Consider the following 21,683-nt stretch of genomic DNA (forward strand, 5'->3'; position numbering starts at 1 on the left):
CAATCTCTATAAAAATCAGTCTGCACTAATAAGAATCGAGGGCTTTGAAAAAGCAGCAGCAATCCAGAAAGGAGTGAGGCAAGGCTGCAGTTTGTCCCCCCTCCTCTTCAATGTTTACATAGAACAGGCAGTAAACGAAATCAAAGAGAAATTTGGAAAGGGAATCACAGTTCAAGGAGAGGAAATCAAAACCTTGAGATTTGCTGATGATATTGTTATTTTATCTGAGACTCCAGGAGATCTCGAAGTTGCTGAATGCTATGGATGAAGTCTTAGGTAAGGAGTACCAGATGAAAAGAAATAAGTCCAAGACAAAAGTAATGGAGTGCAGTCGAACGAAGGCAGGTGATTTAGGAAACATTAGATTAGGAAATGAAGTCTTAAAGGAAGTAGATGAATATTGTTACATGGGTAGTAAAATAACTAACGATGGCAGAAGTAAGGAGGACATAAAATGCAGACTAGTACAAGCAAGGCAGAGCTTTCTTAAGAAAAGAAATTTGCTCACTTCAAACATTGATATTGGAATCAGAAAGGTGTTTTTGAAGACTTTCGTGTGGAGTGTGGCATTGTATGGAAGTGAAACATGGACGATAACTAGCTCAGAAAGAAAGAGAATAAAAGCTTTTGAAATGTGGTGTTACAGAAAAATGTTGAAGGTGAGATGGATAGATCGAATTACGAATGAAGAGATACTGAATCGAATTGGTGAGAGGAGATTGATTTGGCTAAATTTGACGAGAAGAAGAGATAGAATGATAGGACACATCTTAAGACTCCCAGGACTTGTTCAGTTGGTTTTTGAAGGAAGTGTAGGTCAGTTGGTTTTTGAAGGAAGTGTAGGTGGTAAGAACTGTAGGGGTAGACCAAGCTCTGAATATGACAAGCAGATTAGAGCAGATGTAGAATGCAATAGTTACGTAGAAATGGAAAGGTTAGTACAGGATAGGGTGGCATGGAGAGCTGCATCAAACCAGTCTATGTATTGATGACTGAAACAACAATAGTAAAGGATCTTCCAAATACCAACTATCACTACTCTACCATCTTCAGTTTTTGAGATGTGTCCTCATAAAAGGAATTCAACTCCTTTTCACCCCCGCCTCCCAAGATGATTTCCCCCCAATACACGTTTTTCTTTGTTTTTAAAGGAAATAAAACTGCCAATTTTCACGTCTGTAACATCTTTAGTTTAATTAGATAACCTATCCACATACAATTAATTCAACTAATTTTTCAATTCCTTCACCTCCGCAGCCCCCCCCCCCCCCCACCTTCATTTTTGTGATAGTATCTTCATCCAAAGGAAAAATCTTCAGTTTTTGAGATATCAGTATCCTAATTAAAAGAATTCAAACCCTTTTTCTTTCACTCTTACCCCCCCCCCCCAAGTGGTTTTTCCGAAAAGAAAAAAATACTTGTTTCTTTATTTCTAATAGAGATAAAAATACCATTTTTCACTTCTGTGACATATTACGTTTTTGAGATATACTGTAGAAATGATCATTTCGAAATTTCACCCCTTTTTTAGTCCCCCTTAAGTGGAGTTTCCAAAAACAAATCACCTATGTTATTTACCTTTACAGGAGAATCCAAATAGCTATTTTTACGACTGTAATATTTCATGTTTCTGAGATGCACTGTAGTTATCATCTTTCCAAAAATTCACCCCAATTTGTCGTTCCCGTTTAACCCCCATTAATTGGATTTTTGTTTTAAGTGAGATCCCAAATACCAATTTTCAGGTGTGTAATATCTTCAGTTTCTGAGATATAAGTATCTTCATTAAAGGCATTTAACCGCTTCTTCACCCTTTTTCACCCATCCTATTGGGATTTTTTGAAAACAAATAGTACTTGTTTCTTTATTTTTAAAGGAGATTCTAAATACCAATTTTTAAACCTGTAAACATTTAAAGTTTTGAGATATAGATACACTCATTTTTAAATATCACTCCCCCTTTTTCACCCCCCGTCATTAATTGGATTTTCCAAAAACAAAAAAAATACGTGTTCCCTTATTTTTAATGGATATCCCAAATACAAATTTTCAGGTCTGCAATGTCTTCAGTTTCTGAGTTATATCCTCATTAAAGGCATTCAACCCCTTTTTCACCCTTTTCACCCCTCCTATGGGTTTTTCCGAAAACAAAAAATGCGTGTTTCTTTATTTTTAAAGGAGATTCTAAATACCAATTTTTACATCTGTAAACATTTAAAGTTTTGAGATATAGATACACTCATTTCAAAAATTCACCCCCCTTTTCACCCACTTAGGGACAGAATATCCAAAAATCCTCCCTTAGCGAGCACCAACATTGTAATATAAATGTATCCTCAAAATTTCATTTCTTTATGTCCAGTAGTTTTGGCTCGGTGATGATGAATCAGTCAGTTAGGACAAGTTACTTTATAGATAACTAGCAAGATACCCATGGTTTGCTACTGTATTATACTGAAATTTATAATTAAATGCTTAAAGTTTTATATATAATCCGCCGAAATTCGCTCTCTGACTCGTTTTCTGATAGATTACGGCAAATTTCCTCCCATTTTTCAATCTTTCTTTCCAGCAATCGATTCGTACTTCTTGCGCTAGGTCCCGGTATTCCACACTGTCAGTAGGGTCCCTAAATCTTTGCCGTCCTTTCCTGTAAGCATTTTAAATATGGATCAAATCCTTGAGGATATCCGGCGTGGTGTCTTCTTGGGTGCCTTGGCAGTACTTAACCCGCGGCCGGACTGCATTCGTAGTCATTACCCGGCCAGGACCCGTTTCCAGCGCGGTCTGCACATTTTGACGACGGTCCAGAACATCATTATTATTATTATTATTATTATTATTATTATTATTATTATTATTATTATTGTTCTGGACCCCACAGCGTGATGCAAGACCGCTACTTGGCCGTAAATTACATCTGCTGCCATTGTCATTACTGACAATGTGACCAGAACCATTGTGGCGCGTAGGCAAGTGCGCGGGATTTCTGGCGATACAAATGATATACTTCCGTGCATTATTGACCTTACTATAGATGTGAACAATTGCATGGTCATTATCATTCCTATAGTTTATTTCAAATGTGTTACATTTTTATTTATATGCTAGGAGAATCTACTCTAATCTAACTTTAAGTTCTCCAAAGGAAAAGATGGCTCTTGGAAACGAACCCAGGAAAGATTGAAAATGATCGGTTTATGATCAGAATAAGTACATTATGAACAGTAAATTCAATAGTTCCCAAGTACTTTTTCACTCAACCGACGTTAATTTGATTTGCCCCCCCCCCAAGAATAAAGGCGTATTTCTTTATGTAAAGGAGATTCCAAATACCAGTGTTTACGCCTGTTACCTTCAGTTTTGAGATATGAGTATCCCCATACAAATAATTCACTTTTTTCACCTCCTTTCGCACTCCCCCCCACAAGTGAATTTTCCGGCAAAAATTACTTGATTCTTTAATAGTAAAGGATCTTCTAAATACCAATTATCATGACTCTAACATCTTCAGTTTTTGAGATATGTGTCCTCATAAAAGGAATTCAACTCCTTTTCACCAACGCCTCCCAATATGATTCCCCCCCCATAAACACACTTTTGTTTGTTTTTTTAAGGAGATACAAATACCAGTTTTCACGTCTGTAACATCTTTAGCTTTTATTAGATGTACGTATCCGCATACAATTAATTCAATTAATTTTTCAATTCTTTCACCTCCGCCCCCCTTCATTGGATTATCCGAGAATACGTGTTTCCTTACTTTGAAAGCAGATTCCAAATACCAATGTTCACGTCTGAAAAATCTTTCGTTTTTGAGATAATTGTATCTTCATACAAATATTTCAACTAATTTTTCAATTTCCCTCCCCCCCACTTTTAAGTGGATTTCCGAAAACAAAAACTACGTATTTCTTTATTTTAAAGGAGATTTCAAATACCAAATTTCACGTCTGTAAAATCTTCAGTTTTTGAGATATCAGTATCCAAATTAAAAGAATTCAATCCCTTTTTCATTCAGTCTTACATCCCCACCGAGGGTTTTTTCCAAAAACAAAAAAATACATGTTTCTTTATTTGTAATAAAAATAAAAATACCATTTTTCACTTCTGTAATATATTACGTGTTTGAGATATACTGTAGAAATGATTATTTTAAAATTTCACCCTCTTTTTCGTTCCCCTTAAGTGAAGTTTCCAAAAACAAATCACCTATATTTCTTTAGCCTTACAGGAGATTCCAAATAGCAATTTTTACGTTTGTAACATTTTAAGTTTCTGAGGTACACTGTAGTAATAATCTTTCTAAAAATTCACCCCAATTTGTCGTTCCCGTTCAACCCCCAATGATTGGATTTTCCGAAAACAAAAAAATACGTGTTTCTTTGTTTTTTAAATGAGATCCGAAATACCAATTTTCAGGTGTATAATATCTTCAGTTTCTAAGATATAAATATCCTCATTAAAGACATTCAACCGCTTCTTCACCCTTTTTCATCCTTCCTATTGGGATTTTCTGAAAACAAATAATACTTGTTTATTTTTAAAGGAGATTCTACATACCAAATTTTACATCTGTAAACTTTTGAAGTTTTTAGATATAGATATACTCATTTTAAACAATCACCCCCTTTTCATCCCCCATTAACTGGATTTTCCAAAAACATGAAATATATGTTTCTTTATTTTTATAGGAGATCCCAAATACAAATTTTTAGGTCTGTAATATCTTCATTTTCTGAGATATAAGTATCCTCATTAAAGGCATTTAACCCCTTTTTCACCCTTTTCATCCCTCCTATAGGGTTTTCCGAAAACGAAAAAAATATGTTTTTCTTTATTTTTAAAGGATATTCTAAATACCAATTTTTACATCTGTAAACATTCAAAGTTTTGAGATATAGATACACTCATTTTATAAATTCACTCCCATTTTCACCCCCCCCCCCATTAATTGGATTTTCCAAAAACAATTAAGTACGTGTTTCTTTATTTTTAAAGGAGATCTCAAACACAAATTTTCAGGTCTGTAATGTCTTCAGTTTCTGAGATATAAGTATCATCATTAAAGGCATTCAGCCCGTTTTTCACCCTTTTTCACCCCTCCTATTGGGATTTTCCGAAAACAAAAAAATATGTGTTTCTTTATTTTTAGAAGAGATTATAAATGCCAATTTTTAGATCTGTAAACTTTTAAAGTTTTGAAATATAGATACACTTATTTCAAAATTTCACCCCCCTTTTCACCCCCTTAGCAACGGAATATCCAAAAATCCTCTCTTAGTGAGCACCTACATTGTAAAATAAATGTATCCTCAAAATTTCATTTCTTTATGTCCAGTAGTTTTGGCTCGGCGATGATGAATCAGTCAGTCAGGACAAGTTACTTTATATATATAGATGACAATGTTCAACTATAATACACAAACTTGAAAAAATGTTATCTTGTGATAACTGATAGTAGACAGATAGGTTGTCAAGCATTAATGCAACACATTTTTAAAATGCTTTTAACACAATGTTTACTCTGTAAAACACTGAACACAAATTTTCCATGTTCACCACAAGCATGTTTTTTTACTTAGGGAACATGCAGACCTTGTTTTCTTGTCTTTCCAACTTGGGTACAATTTGCACCTCTCCTTTTTCTTTGCCTGCTGGGCAATGTTGTCAATGCCACTTTCACCCTTTCCATCTACAATTGCACTGATTCTCATACACAATTGTTTAGGCAGGGAAGGAAATATTAATCGATGCTTCATAAAATCAGAAGTTAACTCGTTAGTAAGGCCCTTCAAGAATTGCCACCTGGTCAGCTGATTATCAACATTTCCCTTATAAATTATCTGTGCATTTATATCACTAATGTTCAGCAATTAGTAGAACCCAGTCAGGGGCCATCAATTTAACTTTCTTGAAACTGTGTAACTACCAATGACAACATCAGTTCCTCCCTTTGTTGAATTGTAAAATGCTGCTATTACAGTTTTTTTTGTTGCCATCTGCATCAATTGCTTTATCACTGTGCATTGTGGACATCAAAAGCACTACTCTTCCTTTCTTTGGGACATATGAGACAAGTGTTACCCCTGACATACTGAATGCAGACTGACTCGAACCAACATCTTTCCCTTTAGTGTTCACAAAACTAGGAGGAACTTCCCTTTTGTTTTTCTGCAGTGTGCCCACTATAGTCAATTTTTTCCCCCTTTAGACCCTTTGCTAGGGGAATACTCACAAACCAGTGTTGTAGATAGGCCCCACTAATATTTTCACAACTTCACCGGGAGATGAGTTAACACGGAAAGGGCCCTCAGGTTGTTGTCCACAATATATTTCCATGTTTTTCACATAAAACATTCTTGCATTAGCCAGTGGAAAAACCTTTATGCCATACCTGGTAGGTTTGGTTTTTATGAACTGTCTGATGGAACACCCTACGTGGAAAACCCACATCTGTTCATCAGTTGTCGCATATTCACTAATAACTAATGCTGTTTACAGTTATTTTACAAATTCTTCAAATAGTTCCCGAATAGGGGCCATTTTATCATATTTCTTCGTTTCATTCATGTCATTTGTCATCAAAACTAATACAGGAGAGCAGAAACCTTAATCTACGCTGAGACATAACACTTCAAAATATATCTATTCTGGTTCCATCATCAGTCCATATATCATCAGTATTTACGTGAGAGACTTTAAGACTCCGGAAGGAAAAAGAAAACAAATAGTGCTTTCATCTCCATGGGATCTCTGTCTTTTGCATTACGTTCTCGCTGATAATGTTGGTTCATATTTTTAATATACTTGTTTGCGTACCGGTACTCCACTACCTTATCTACCATCTTCTCTGTAAAAAACACCACCACCCAAGCCTTATAGGGAAAATCGGCTTCTTTGGCACTTCCTCTTACTCCAGGCAAATGGGTTATTATGTTGTGACTGCGAGTTCGAACCTCCTTATGTGGTTCATCTGTACACCGTTCATACAAACCGTCCTCTCCCACAACATGATTATATCTTGTAGTAAGCATCATGTTATTGTCGTCTATTTCTTCTTCGTGTTCTGTTTCAGAAACGCTTTGCTCGATGATGCTGTCCTCTTTTCTAACCTTTGTTCCATTGCTTTCTTCTTCCAAATCACCCTCATTTCCTCCTAGCACCTCATCATCTTCTTTATTTAGCTCAGACTCCAGCATGTGGTGAATCCTTTCTTCTTCAGTGTTGTCCATTGTCAGAACTAGAAAACAATGAAATCACTTCTCAAGCACAAATACATGTAGTTTTAACAGAAGCAATAGTAAATGAAACTAAACTTAGAGCAAAGAAGAACAGTAGTCAACAAAGACGTCAGATAATTTTAGGTTACGTATCTAGTCACATGGGGCCCTATGAACCCCATTAACACCATACACTGTGAATGTCTAAGCGTAACTAATGAGTAATAGTGCCGCGCTGCACTAGAAAGAACTTCTGGCAGCTACTGGGAGAGGGTACTCAGATCTTTAATTTATGCAGGAAGTAAGGACAAAAATACTCTGCATCGGGCCCAGTTTACCCAGCGTGGCTATTCCCGTGTTAAAACTCTTCTCAACATTTCTCTTGACGTCATGAACAACTGAGTTTGTGGAGAGGAGGACCATGATGTTACTGAAATTACACTTGAAGTGGGAAGGCAGCGATTAGATGACTTTACAGTGTAATAAGATTAGGATAGAGTGTTAGTAAGGTACATTCTGATTGCCAGAAGCAGTAATTGCACTTATCTATAAGCAAGGGAACAGGAGGGATTGCAACAACTATAGAGTTATTTCATTGATTAGTACAAGAAGCAAGGTGCTCACTGGTATTTTGGAAGGAAGAGTGCGATCGGTGGTTGAGAGTAAGTTGGTTGAAAATCAATGTGGCTTCAGACCACAGAGGGACTGCCAAGATCAGGTTTTCAGTATGCACCAGGTAACTGAAAAATGCTATTAGCCTGCCAGTGGTCGCTATATCAGCAAAATGCTCACGGTAGTAGAAAATCATCTGCTCTTTTAAACACCATGTAGTTTCGAACTTGAGCCCTGGTGTGCCTTCGCACTGCAGTTCTGAGAGAAGGACAGATGCATTGAAACGCACATCTGTGACCTTGAGAAGGGACATAGAGGGAGGACTTACCAGCGACGGTCAAGGGTGAGCATTTTGCTGCACGCGCGACCAGTCACGTTGGCGCTAATTTCTGTGTGTGTAATAGTTTAGCTATTGTTGTATGCTGTTTCATAGTTGAAACAGTTCTTTGCAACTTATTGTATTAATGTGTTGTATAATTAGTGCGTGACGATGGCTTCAAGTCGTGACATTTTAGCTTGATTTGATGAAATTCCTACTGATCAACTCGAGGGCGAAAACAGTGACTCGGACTGTGAACAAGTGAACACAGTGAAAATATTGCGGATACTGAACAATCCGAGCCAGAAGAACGTGATGGAACCGAACCTGGAGAACAATCTCTAGCTGGCGAACAACATAATTATGTTGGAGGTAAATAAAAATTTCGTGCTTAGTGACAATGTTTATATAGGGAAAGATAAGGTGACAAAGTGGGGCAGACTTTCACAGAGAAGAAATCCACGTTCACGTACTTGTGCTGAAAATATAGTGACTCATCCTCCTTGTGTAAATGGCATTGGAAAAGACCCACTCACTAATTTAGAAAGTTGGGAAATGTTTTTTCCAGATACAGTTAAAAACATTTGAGATTTATTACTATTTGTAATTTTAGTGGTCTTTATAACTATTTGAGATTTATTCTTATGTTAATTTAACGTGTTAATACATTTACGCTTGAAATCGGTTGGTATTTATTATGTTAACATGTCGTATCATACTGTGAGCATTTTGCTCAGCGCGCGACCACTCACGTAACTTTCATCCTAGCGACCATTGGCGGGTTAGAGGAATAGACAATTACGTTTGTTTTGTAGATCTAGAGAAGGTAAATGAGGAGCACCGAGGGAAAAGATGTTATCTGTATTGAGGGATTATGGTATTAAGAGTAGATTATTAAAAGCAGTCAAAGGCATTTGTGTTGACAATTGGGCTACTATGAGAATTGTTGTTGGAATGAGTTCTTAGTTCAAGGTACTTGCAGAGGTTAGACAAGGGTATAATCTTGGACATTTGTTGTTCATAGTTTACATGGATCATCTACTGAAATGTATAAAGTGGTAGGGGTGATTTAGTTAGGTGGAAGTGTAGTAAGCAGTTTGCCCTATGTTTACAACTTTGTCTTAATGGCAGACTGTGCTGAAAGCTTGCAGTCAGATTTCTTCAAACTTGAAAATAGGTACAGTGAAAATTAGCCCTTCCATGACTAAAGTGATGTCAGTAGGGATAAAACCTAAGGTAATTGAATGTCAGGTCAGGAATACAAAATTGGAACAGGTTGATCATTTCAGGTATTTAGGACATGTATTCTCCCTTGATGGTTGAATAGCAAGTGGGATTGATTGAAGGTGCAGCTATGGCTAATGCAGTGAGCTCGCAGTTGCAATCAGCAGTATTCTGTAAGAAAGAAGTCAACTTTCGGATGAGGCTATTTTTACATATTATAAGTCTTAACGTAATTTGGTTGTCACTACATAAAGACCTTGTGCCAAAGAACAATTTTAAGACTTTTGGTGATTAGCTTGCCAGTAATATGTGTGATGTTTTACGACTTGATAGATGCACTTTCTATTCATATTTTAATTTGGTGTTTGGTTCCAGAATTTAACGAGTCAGGTACTAGTTCCCCATGGATTTTAATTCCATTGTTCTATTTTAATAATTCAGTGTTAATACTGATGGTATTTAGCTGAAGATGTCCACAGAGTAGACGATACATGCACTGGTATTTGCTGTCGGGTAATTTATCTGATTAAATAGTGTATTGAATTGGCGGATCATTTACATTTGTGTATGTTTAGACTATCTTTACAGTGGTCTGTTTTCAGGCTGTCTTTACCGTGTGGGAGTGAAAGACGGGTGGACTTAGAATATCTTATTCATAAATGAGAAGTAAGACATAAATGTAGCAAGAATGATTGCTAGTACAAATAGTTTGGACCAATGTGTGATGAAATAAATTGTTCCTACCTTTGACATGGAATTTCTACAAAGCCTGTATGTAACAGCGTAGATAACCTCCCATTCCTCTACCACTGTTCCCAAAAGGAGAGGCCATGTTGATGTTTGTTGTCGGGTGTGCTTCTGCTCATATTACACCTGACTAGTATATAAGTGAGCTATCTCGCTATTATTTCATTCACTGTCTATGTGTTGTTTTAGGAGGGAGAGACCAAGCCATTTGATGCTGACAGCAAGGTAGGACACTTTCTTTTGTAGACCGGACATATGCCCAATTAGTCATCTTTGGAGACCTCTGTCAGGACTGGACGAGATTCCTTGATGATACCCATTATATAGCCCTGAAGTGCCTGCATATCCTTTGTTACCAGATTTCTAGTGTTGCATGGCCATGCGGTTAGGGTTGCACAGCTGTGAGCTTTCATTCGGGACAGCATGGGTTTGAATCCCACAGTTAGCAGTCCTTAACATTGTTTTCCATGATTTCCAATTTTTATAATGTTATTGGCTTTATGTCCCACTAACTACGTTTTCGGTTTTTGGAGATGCCGAGGTGCCAAAATTTAGTCCCGCAGGAGTTCTTTTACGTGCCAGTAAATCTACTGACACGAGGCTGACTTATGTGAGCACCTTCAAATACCACCTGACTTGGCCAGGATCGAACCTGCCAAGTTGGGGTCAGAAGGCCAGCGCCTCAACCGTCTGAGCCACTTAGCCTGGCTTTCCCATTTTTCACACCAGCCAAATTCTGGGGTTGTACCTTGATTAAGGCCACGGATGCTTCCTTTCCAGTCTTAGTCCATTCCCATCTCTGTGTTGCTGTAAACCTTTGATATGTTAGTGCGACATTAAACATGGAATAATGGTCATGATGCAGTATTTCATATAGTTTATATTCTTTGGATGTATCTGAACAATTCATGACCAGGTATTACATGTGTTTGTTTCCATATGTAACTTAATTTACCTGTCATGTGTAAACTAACTCTAAAATAATTTATTACAGATGCCGAGCAGTATCCGTGCATAATTATGAACTAGAAAAGGAACTATTGAAACAAACATCAAATATTTCAAATTTGGAGAAGGTAGTGAGTGATCTTCAAGAAAGTTTGGCAGCGGAACGAGAACAATTACTGCGTCTTCATGCAGAGAATGAAAAGCTAAAGGTATAATAATGATAACGTACACTAGTATGAAAAACTAGGGATAAAACCAATTTCCTTCTGTTGCTTTTCATAGGAGTCACATGACTGTAGGGGAATTGCAACATAGTAGACCTATAACATTCAGGAATGACAGGAATAATAGAATTAATGTATATGAAAGATAATCGTCATCTTTAAAAGTGGGTATGTTACTTGGCTGTCATTGCAAAGATTTGTCCATCCCATTCAAGAAAAGCAAGGGATATGATCATCCAAAATGGGTATACATCTGATTCATTGACTGCTCATGATGATGATGAGAAATTTTTGCAGTAACAGAACCTTTACCAATTTTGCATTATTGTCTTCGGCTGACATTCTGCAAAGGGTGTTTTGTGATACTAGATTACTTCCTGACATTGTTTACGGCTGATACTTGTATCCCAGTATACGTTTTGCACCAATACTTCTTGTTCATCTATGATGGTGCCATTTATGACTTAGCAGGCCAATCCTTGCATAGAATATGTAGTCACTGATAGATATTTGGGTTTATGCCTGTGCTCATCATTATCTTCTTGAGCTGATCTTTGTAGTGCTTAAGAGGAGCAACACAAGGCCTCATACCATTGCGAGTTTACTGTACAAGATTTGTCGAGGGAGTGGTTGTCATTCATACATTGGATGTGAGCAGTCCATCTGATCTGGTGACAAGACGATGGATCTTTCTATACTGTTCGTCTTTGTCCCTTTAAGAACTGTCACATTAGTTACATAACCCTCTCGTCTAATGTTCATAATGGTCCGTAGCTTTTACTGGTGAAAGCGTTCCAGTATCTTGGTGTCGGGCAGTAGATGGTCCAGATTTATCATACATATAGTAATGTTAGAATGACAACAGCTGGAGACATCATCAGTTTGGTGCATATCCTCGGTTCTTTGCTCAGGGAAACCTAATGGGAATTACATCTAAAAGTGGCATGGGCAGCATGGATTTTATTTTTTACGTCCTTCTCCAAAGTACATCATCTCAAGAGGATATTGTGATATTGGAGAAGTGTTCTACTTATTCCAGAGATGTGTTGAGATGTTAATATTAAGACCTTGTAAAGTAGTTCCTAGGGCAGGTTGTTCAAGCACTTTAGTTTTCTGAGTGTTTGACATTGTACCAAACCATTCAGATGCATATTTCCCCACCTATGTTGTTAGCCGGTGATGTCTTGTAGAGTATGGCTGTAAGGCACACGGTGAGAAGTATAGGATCAATGACACAGCCTTGTTTAAGCTTATTAGTGACTGGGAATTCTTCTCTAATATCATTTGATACAGAACCTGTTCAACTGTACCTTCATGAAGTGTTCCGACTTGCTGCACAAAATGTTCATGGCTGCAAAATTGCCTTAAAATCATCAATTTAGAATGTCTACGCACATTACCAAGAACCTTTCCCAGTCTGTAAAACACTAAGAACAGAAGTTTTTGTTGCTCTCTGGACATCTCTTGCCGTTGTCTTCCACAGAATATCATGTTGTGCTTCTAGATGTATGAAATCCACAGTGAGATTTTTTAAGGTTCTTCTCTGAGACAGATTGGAGTCTGTTCCATACAATTCTATGAAAAATTGGTTCTGCTCTGGAAAGCGAGGAAATGCTGTGATAATTATCACAGATTCTTTGATCACTTTTCTTTTTGAAGATGGTGATTATTGGGAATTTTTTGTGTTAGGAGGTACATTATGGGTTTATCATATAAAAATGATCAAATAAAAGACTAATTTCCTGAGGTAAGTCTCCATCTAGAATGAATTCTACAGGAATGTACTGTAGTCTGATCCAGGAGCCTTTCTTGGATCCAAACTATGAAGGATTTTGTTGTATTAGGAAAGTTGGTGGGGCTGCCATCCAAGGTTATGGACTTGATGTCTTAACTGACATTAAGGACAGCAGCACTATTTGCAGCTTTCAGAGTTCCTGAAAAGGAGTGAATGGGTCCATAGAGCTTCTTTTATCCCAGTTGTAGATAAGGATAAAGGTTTCCGCCTGTTCAATACTATAAAAGAGTGAAATAATTCAAATGTCACATATTTATTATCTGTCATTTTGGGACCGGTTTCGGCACCTTCCTGTGCCATCATCAGCCTAGGAAATTGTTGCAAGGTTTTTTTAAATAGCTACATGAAATACTTGTACTAGTGTAAGAACTTGAACAGAGCCTTCTATACTAAGCTGCAAATTTTAGAATTACATATGTGACTTAAAATCTATGCAATTAAAATACAGGTACTAGATTAATACTTGTGGGATAATAGACACGTCATAAAACATTTATATACATTTCTACAGCTCTTTGCACTATCTATTTGTTGTAACTGTTTTAAAACTACTTATAACACCCAGTTTTGATAAAATCTTTCCTGTAGGGCAAAATTCATACATCTACAAAGTATACAACTAGCCTTAAAGAGTAATAAGAGCATTCCTTGGAAATTTATGTCCTTAGGCACTTTCCAAAATACTAAACTAACAACTGATTTGTAGAATAGTGTTATCTTTACATCGGTAAAATAACTTTCATAGTTCATTTTTTAACATGAAACAGTTCCTCATAATATATAATCTAAGAACCATCTATAATGTATTCTTCCGTTAGAATAAAAGATCTAATGTCACAGTCCTTGTATAGTTGCTCTAAAACAGCTTAATTTGATGATGTGCTATAAGTATTAGCTCTGTATTTCAATGTTGATCCAATACAGAGATCCAATACAGCAATGCTCTTATTACTCTTAAAGGCTAGTTGTACTGGTACATACTTTATAGTTGTATGAATTTTGCCCCACAAGAAAGATTTTATCAAAACTGGGTGTTGTAATTAGTTTTAAAACAGTTACAACAAATAGATAACGCAAAAAGCTTTAAAAATATATATAAATGTTTCATGACGTGTCTATCATCCCACAAGGATTAATTTAGTATCTGTATTTTAATTACATAGATTTTAAGTCACATATGTAATTCTAAAATTTACAACTTAGTATAGAGTATAGAAGGCTCTGTTCATGTTCTTACACTAGTACAAGTATTTCATGTAGCTATTTAAAAAACCTTGCAACAATTTCCTAGGCTGATGATGTCACAGGAAGGTGCCAAAACCGGTCCCAAAATGACAGAAAATAAATTTGATATTTTAATTATTTCACTCTTTTATTGTATGGATCAGGTGGAAACCTTTATCCTTATCTATAACTGTAAATTTCGATTCAATACGGACCAAAATGAAATTCTTGACAATTCTTTTATCCCTGCGTGAGAAATTCCATACGTCCTTGACCCTGACAAGGCTTGTAGAGCGTTTGCTTTTTGTTGTCACCCGTTGTTATTAGTTTCCATAGTTTCTAGATGTAAAAACCCCATTTCTGCTTGCATTTTGGAAAGCCTATCTTTTTCACCTTGGAGTATGGATCTTGAGCAAAAGATAAGTAGGCATCCCATTTTACAGGTCAGTGAAATGAAATTTTTAATTGTTATTTTCAGTCGATATGACACTTCTTCCAAAGGTAAAATACAAATCACATGAGTTCTTTGATGGCTGTATAATCCAATTCTGGAACCACAGACTCCTCCACAATGTTGGCACACAGTGTCTTTGGTATCCATGGTCTTTGAGGATTGATACTTGTGCTATTCATACACTCTTTCCTAGCATTGCGTTTGTTGGCCAGAAGTTTCCTCTGCTGTAGTTCAAAGGATAGATGCCCTTGATGGATGTGGCAATGTCATTCTGTACGTTTGGATACCACAGCCTCCCAATTTTCAGGGTAATTCTCGCCTTCAGAATGTCTTTATAACGTTTTCGTTACTCACCCTGTTTTCTCTGTCCGACCTTCAACTGACAGTACATGATTTGTTTTATGAGATGTGACTCAGGCATGCGAATTACATGACCTGTTCATCGAAGCTGGTGTTCTATTATGAGTGCCTCAATGCTGGTTGTATGAGGCTGCTCCAAAACTCTTGCGTTAGTGCATTTGTATTGCCATTTTATTCCTAGAATTCTAATGCATCATTGATGGTATTTTTCCAAGTATAGTAAGTGCCTTCTGTATGTAACCTAAGTTTCACAACAGTAGAGTTGGAACAACAACAGCTTGGTATACATACAGCTTAGTTTGAGTACTGATGTTATGGTTGCCATACACCCTAATTAGCATACGACCTTAGGCTGTACTGCCACATTTGAGGCAATATTGAGTTTCATAGTCAATGTTTGCATTTGTTGAAAGGTGATTGCCCATATAGGGAAAGTGTTAGATATTTTTTAAACTAATTCCATCAGTCATGATAGCAGGAGCAGCAGCATTACAGGTTGGTGCAGATTGATTTAATATTTGCTTTTTACTGGGTTTATGTCTAGACCAATGCTCCTATATGCCTCGTTAAATGCATCCAGGGTATGCTGAAGATCATCTTCTGAGTTTGTCAATATAACATCGTCTACATACTGACGTTCAAGGATAGTAGTAGTACAGTAGAACCTCGATAATTCGAAATGGGTTAATTCAAAATCTCGCCTAATTTGAAGAAGCTCTCGTTCCCGGAAACATGAGGTACGGTTTTTCATGTTATTTAAATTGTTTAGTTCGAAATACGGATAATTTCCGAAATTCAGACTTTTAATTCAAAACTGCCTTTACATTTTAAAATAAATAGTCTTTTACAGAGTAATTTAAATTCAAAATACCTCCGCGTCATGAAAGAACGCATCTTCTGGAACGTGCAGGGGTAGCTTTTCGCTCTTTCCCTTACTTTGGTGTGTCTACAGTGTGTTTCATATGAGTCCTGTAGTTTCAAAAACCCCTATCTCCAAGAAAATCAGGTTTCAGGAAACGAAAATAACTGCCATGACTGCATTTTACACTCCTTTTTAACATGTTCTTTACTTTTATTTTAATTAGCTCACATTGAACAATATACACAAAATTTATGCAGTTTTATATGTACATTTTTGTACTAGGGCAATATTTATCTTGAACATAGTGGGTTTTGAAAGTCACAGGTGGACATGGCGGGGTTTGAAAGTAAACGTGGATATCGCAAACATACGCTTACTGTCTAATGCTCAAAGAAACTACTTTTACTAAACTTACTAGCATCTTTGTAGCACACTGAGATGGAAAACGAATTGCAAACATAAAGTACAGTATAAAATGTTTAAATGTCAGACTCGTTGGCTGAACGGTCAGCGTACTGGTCTTCGGTTCACAGGGTCCTGGGTTCGTTTCCCGGCCGGGTCGGGGATTTTAACCTTAATTGGTTAATTCCTATGGTACGGGGGCTGGGTGTATGTGTTGTCTTCATCATCATTTCATCCTCATCACGACGCGCAGGTCGCCTACGGGCGTTAAATAGAAAGACCTGCACCTGGTGAGCCGAACCCGTCCTGGGATATCCCGGCACTAAATGCCATACGACATTTCATTTTCTCAAATGTTTAAATGTTCATTGAGAATATGCAGTGCATTTGTCTCTGAAGAATAAAAACATAATCATATTATTGCAATCTAATACAACAAGGATATGGAATCATCTCTTGGTTCACAGTATTGTTCTTCCTCTTGCTCTTCTGTTGTACTACAACGATGTTCAGTCTGTGGTGTTTCCAGTGAAACATAAAACTGGAGATCTGAAAGCTCCTTCCATCTAGCCCCGTAATGTTTCTCAACCAATCTGCACACATCCTTCACTTTCACATTGTTTAATGGAACATTGCCTTTTTCGATTAACTGTGGAACCAGTCCGGAAAAGGTTTTGCCTCTCCTTAACACACTCTTTGTCTGGCCAAATGTGCAATGGTAAGCAACTTCCCCTTGTACCAATATATTGCTTTTCTTCCTTTTTAGAAAGAAATCTTTCCGCAGGACTGAACTGAAAATGCCACAAGCCAACAGGTTTTAAAACATTTCGAACAGCAGCCTTCTGGTCAAATATTGGTACTTCACAACCAGGCTGGAGAAGCTTCCCATGTCCACTGAAAATATTGTTGTATACCTCTGGCTTAAGGATAACCTCTCTTTTTCACACAGCTTTCTCTATACGTGCAAACACCCCGTCAGGTGGTAAAAACGAATGATCAACTACAGGAAAGTAAATTTCAATTTCTTTCACATTCACTGGTGCATATAGAAGCCACTTACTAACCATACCCACAAGAATGCGGTTTATATTTTGTCCACCGCATCCATCTGCAAATAGGTGTATGGTTTTCTTTTGTGACAGATCAATGCTGTTAAGAGCATGAAACAAACAACTTGCAATTTTATTTGCACCTCTATGAAAGTCAGCTTCATTCCATGAATAGATCATCACATTTTCGTGCATCAGTAACGTCTTAGAGCTTCCAAACGCTACAGTGAAGTTGTACACATTTATTTGCCTGCTGAAGTAAGCATTTTAGTCATTTAGCTTGGGCAGTAACATGTTCTTCTGACAATCAAAGGAAACAGACTGAATAGACTCAACTTCTTCTCGTAAATATTCATAGAATGCACTGTATTTTAACTTGTGGACTTGTTTCTTGGTCTGCAGGTCAACTTTTGCATGTTCTGATGTGCAATTTTTTTGTTCCTCGTCTAGTTGTGAGCAAGTTGAGCAAACATCAGTCTTCGGACTTCCGAAACCAATATTATAGTTACAGTTCAAGATCTTTCTGAAGAAGGCGTGCTTTACCTGCAATTCAGGTTTAACAGTAGTATTGTATTGTATCGACATTTCTTTGATATTCAGTTCACATGGCAGGTACGTATGTACTGCTGACTTGGTACTGCAGTAGTGCGGCTCTTTAGCATGAAACGATTCAATAAATTTACAGATGGCCTCACGTTTTGGTTTATTGGCATAGCTTCCTCTGTCTCCCCTTCTTTTCTCCACAGGCATTCCCCCAGATTCAAAATCTTTAGTAACCCTTGAATTCTGTCCTTTTTTTACACAGATTGTATATCAGCTTATAAATGCCTGACTTCTGACATTCGTCGTCCTTCAGTTTATTGACCTTGTTTTGATTGAAGAATCTATGTTTCATGTTGTTGTTAGTTGAGAATGCTACTTCGGTGTTGTGTTTCTTAAACAAATTTATTTCGTAGATCCTCGGGTTATTAAAGGCGAATTTGACGTACCTCTTTGCTTTCTCCGATTGCTGCTTTAATTTTATTTGTTGTTGATATTTGCACTTAGTAATGATTTTATTGATGAATTTTAAACTATAACCGTTAAAAAGGGCTTGCTGGCGAATGTAAGCTAGTTCCTCCTTCCTGTCTTTTTCTGTTAATGGTATTTCAAAGGCCCTGTTGATGCAACTATAGTAAGCGGATTTCTTTTGTGAAATAGGGTGCAAGGAGTCATGTTGTATTGTGGTCAGTGTAAAAATGGGTTTTCTATGAATTCTACAATGGAACTTCTTGTTTTCCCGGAATTTTTAATTATACAGATCACCAGCATAAGTGTCATCAGCTCCATGTATAAGCCTATTATTGTTGTTGTCTTCCATGTGATTAGCTGCTACTGCATCATCATAAACTGTGTCGAACACCTGGGACAATATTTCACTAATTATTTTTGAAACATCATCAACGTGCATTGTCTGTGGGCCATCACCAGTTTCAATTTTTTTTCCCCTGCGTGTCCATGGCTTTCTGCTTGTTAGCCTTTGCATTTAAGTCCTTCCACAAAATATTAAGTTCTTCACTGCATTTTCCATCACTCAAAGCATTGAATTCTTCTGTTACGGCTTTCCATACATTTATCTTTTTATCCAGCATCTTTATGTCGTGTTAATTACACTCTATATCCTCTATATCTACATTATCTCTACTAACAAGCATTTATCTTTTTTGCTCACATTTTCCCCCTGCTTCCTATCACACATAACCTTATCCATTTCTTTAAAGAAGACACACAACCACAACACCACTCCATGACTAACGAACGCTACTTCTATAGTAGTGACTAGAAGAGTAAATTGTGCTTCAGTTCTCTGACGTTACTTCCAGAGTAAATAACTACCATAGTAGTTTACTTCTTTAGTATGGACTTGTTTAGTAGATTATACTTCCAGAGTAATTTACTCTAAGATGGTACACGCCATCCTATGTGTTAAAAATGACAGAATTAAAATTGATGTGATGAAGTTGACAAAGTTTCTTCTGTTAAATTATTGCAGCTCCATCCACTGGAACATCTATATGCAGAATATAATAGTGCTGTGCAATTAGTGGTAGCTGTAATATGCAAATTGAGAAGACATGTTGTAATTTATTTTAATCAGACCTCATGGTTCGATGGAGCGTCATTAATAGTAAAATGTGTGTGTGCTAATTACAACACAGAATTTTCAGTTTGTTTAATTATTTTGTAAGATATGACGGCTTATATTGGAGGCGCATTCTAATTGTTTGTTGGCTGCAACTCTGATGGTGAAAGAACCCGAGGGTAGTTTCAAATATAGCACTGTGGAGACACTTAGTTCATTGGCAGGTACCAGCAAGCTGCTTGCCGAAAGGCATTAGTATACAAAATAAATTGTAAATAGGTGAATTTATGTCTTCAGGACTTACAGTTATTGCTCATATGTCTGCTTTTCATTCAAGTTTAACATAACAGATATCTGACTTCTTTGCCTTCAGTTTCTTTTACAGCTTGAGAAGAAGGAGGAACAGAGGGTAATAGCTAAACATTTTTCAATATCAGAACTTGCTATTGGACCAGGAGCAGTTCAACCTAATACCTGTCATAGTTTAAGTGTATCTCGAAGGGTCCCACGAATCACAGCTATGGAACATCAGGAGAGCGACAATGAAGGTGATAAAGGTATAGTATTTTATGCCACTTCCTGATACTGTTGACTCATTTTCATTTATGTTTAATATAACAACCTATCTTCATATCCAAAGTAACAATACCCCCTCCATGATAGCAGTGAAGAGTGAAAGTTTTATGATATGAAATGCAACTTGTTATATGTTACTGAGCTAATGGCCAGAGAGACTTGTAGCTCCTAAAATAAAAAGGCATTATTGTCTTGAAATATTTTTCTTCTGTTGACCTTCCCATATTTGCTTTAGATTGATGGAGCGCTGAGGCACACTCTTTCTGTCCATACATCGTGACCACTGCATCATTTTTAAGACTAGTTCATACATACATTTCAATGGGCTTTGCAGACTGATGTAATGAAACCTCTTGGTTTAGAAGAAAGAAAAAAATTAGGAAACTTCCTCAGTCCGCAGATTGAAGAGATGTTGAACATAACCCAATAAGAAAGGTGTTTAACAGAGAAATAGATCAACTTATCGCTGGAAACAGTTCAGCTGTCCAAGTTAATATCTCAATCGAAAAAGGACAGATCAAGGAGGTTAAAGTTTTGACAATTTCATGACTTGCAATATAGATACTGGGATCTGATAATCTCTTTGGGCCGGGCGAGTTGGCCGTGCGCGAAGAGGCGCGCGGCTGTGAATTTGCATCCGGGAGATAGTAGGTTCGAATCCCACTATCGGCAGCCCTGAAGATGGTTTTCCATGGTTTCCCATTTTCATACCAGGCAAATGCTGGGGCTGTACCTTAATTAAGGCCACGGCCGCTTCCTTCTAACTCTTGGACCTTTCCTATCCCATTGTCGCCATAAGACCTATCTGTGTCAGTGCGACGTAAAGCCGCTAGCAAAAAAATATCTCTTTGGAGACTATAAGGTAGCTAGATTTGTAAGTTCCTTGAGCAGAGTGCTGAATGATTATTAATTTGAACTAATGCAATCCTAGAATGTATAAAAACATTACAATAAAATTTAAATCCAGGAACATGATTTCAGAGTTTACAGACCTGGAAAGTTTGTTTCCATGGCAGTAATTTTACACAGTGAGTAACTGAGGTTACACATTCACAGCTTTGATGAAAGAAAGTTCCATGTGTCATTGGACTGTCACCCCATAGTAAATTTGTAGATATCAACAACCAATTTAAAAAAGTGTCAGGAGTCACTCACATTAAGGAAATCAAAAAGTGAATACTATAAGTTCACAGCACAAGTCCATGGTGAAAGTGACAGGAGGGTAGAATTGTCGCAAACTATGTAAAATCATCAGGCAAGTCCTAACTACTGCAAGCTGGAACTGCTGGCTCACTCATTCCTTCAAGATTCACCCGGCGAAGTACTAAATAAAATCCAGGTAGTGCTGTTTTATAGTTCCGAGTATGAGAGAAGTGCCAATCACAAGCACGATGACATTACTTGAGTGTTGCAGAGCATTCGAGCCCGGAGATACGGCAGGTGATGTGGACCGAAGTGAAAACTTAGGGAGTGAATGTACAGAAGCACAGTTGCATTTTGAGACCTGCACAGTCAGCTTAATACAGTTCAGTTAAGTGCCGT

General features: G+C 37.2%; 1 protein-coding gene across 3 annotated transcripts in view; it reads left to right on the forward strand.

Moving 5' to 3' along the window:
• LOC136862705 (coiled-coil domain-containing protein 77) overlaps window positions 1-21,683 on the forward strand; it is a 216,034-nt gene that overhangs the window by 37,678 nt on the left and 156,673 nt on the right. For 2 of the 3 annotated variants that reach the window (XM_067138914.2, XM_067138917.2), the window contains 2 exons: window positions 11,120-11,282; window positions 19,939-20,122. In XM_067138914.2, the coding sequence (XP_066995015.1) occupies window positions 11,120-11,282; window positions 19,939-20,122 (347 nt within the window). The remainder of the gene's footprint in view (window positions 1-11,119; window positions 11,283-19,938; window positions 20,123-21,683) is intronic. The other variant, XM_067138915.2, reaches the window with a different exon arrangement.

The sequence above is a fragment of the Anabrus simplex genome, chromosome 2, assembly GCF_040414725.1.
Source record: "Anabrus simplex isolate iqAnaSimp1 chromosome 2, ASM4041472v1, whole genome shotgun sequence".
Taxonomy (NCBI): domain Eukaryota; kingdom Metazoa; phylum Arthropoda; class Insecta; order Orthoptera; family Tettigoniidae; genus Anabrus; species Anabrus simplex.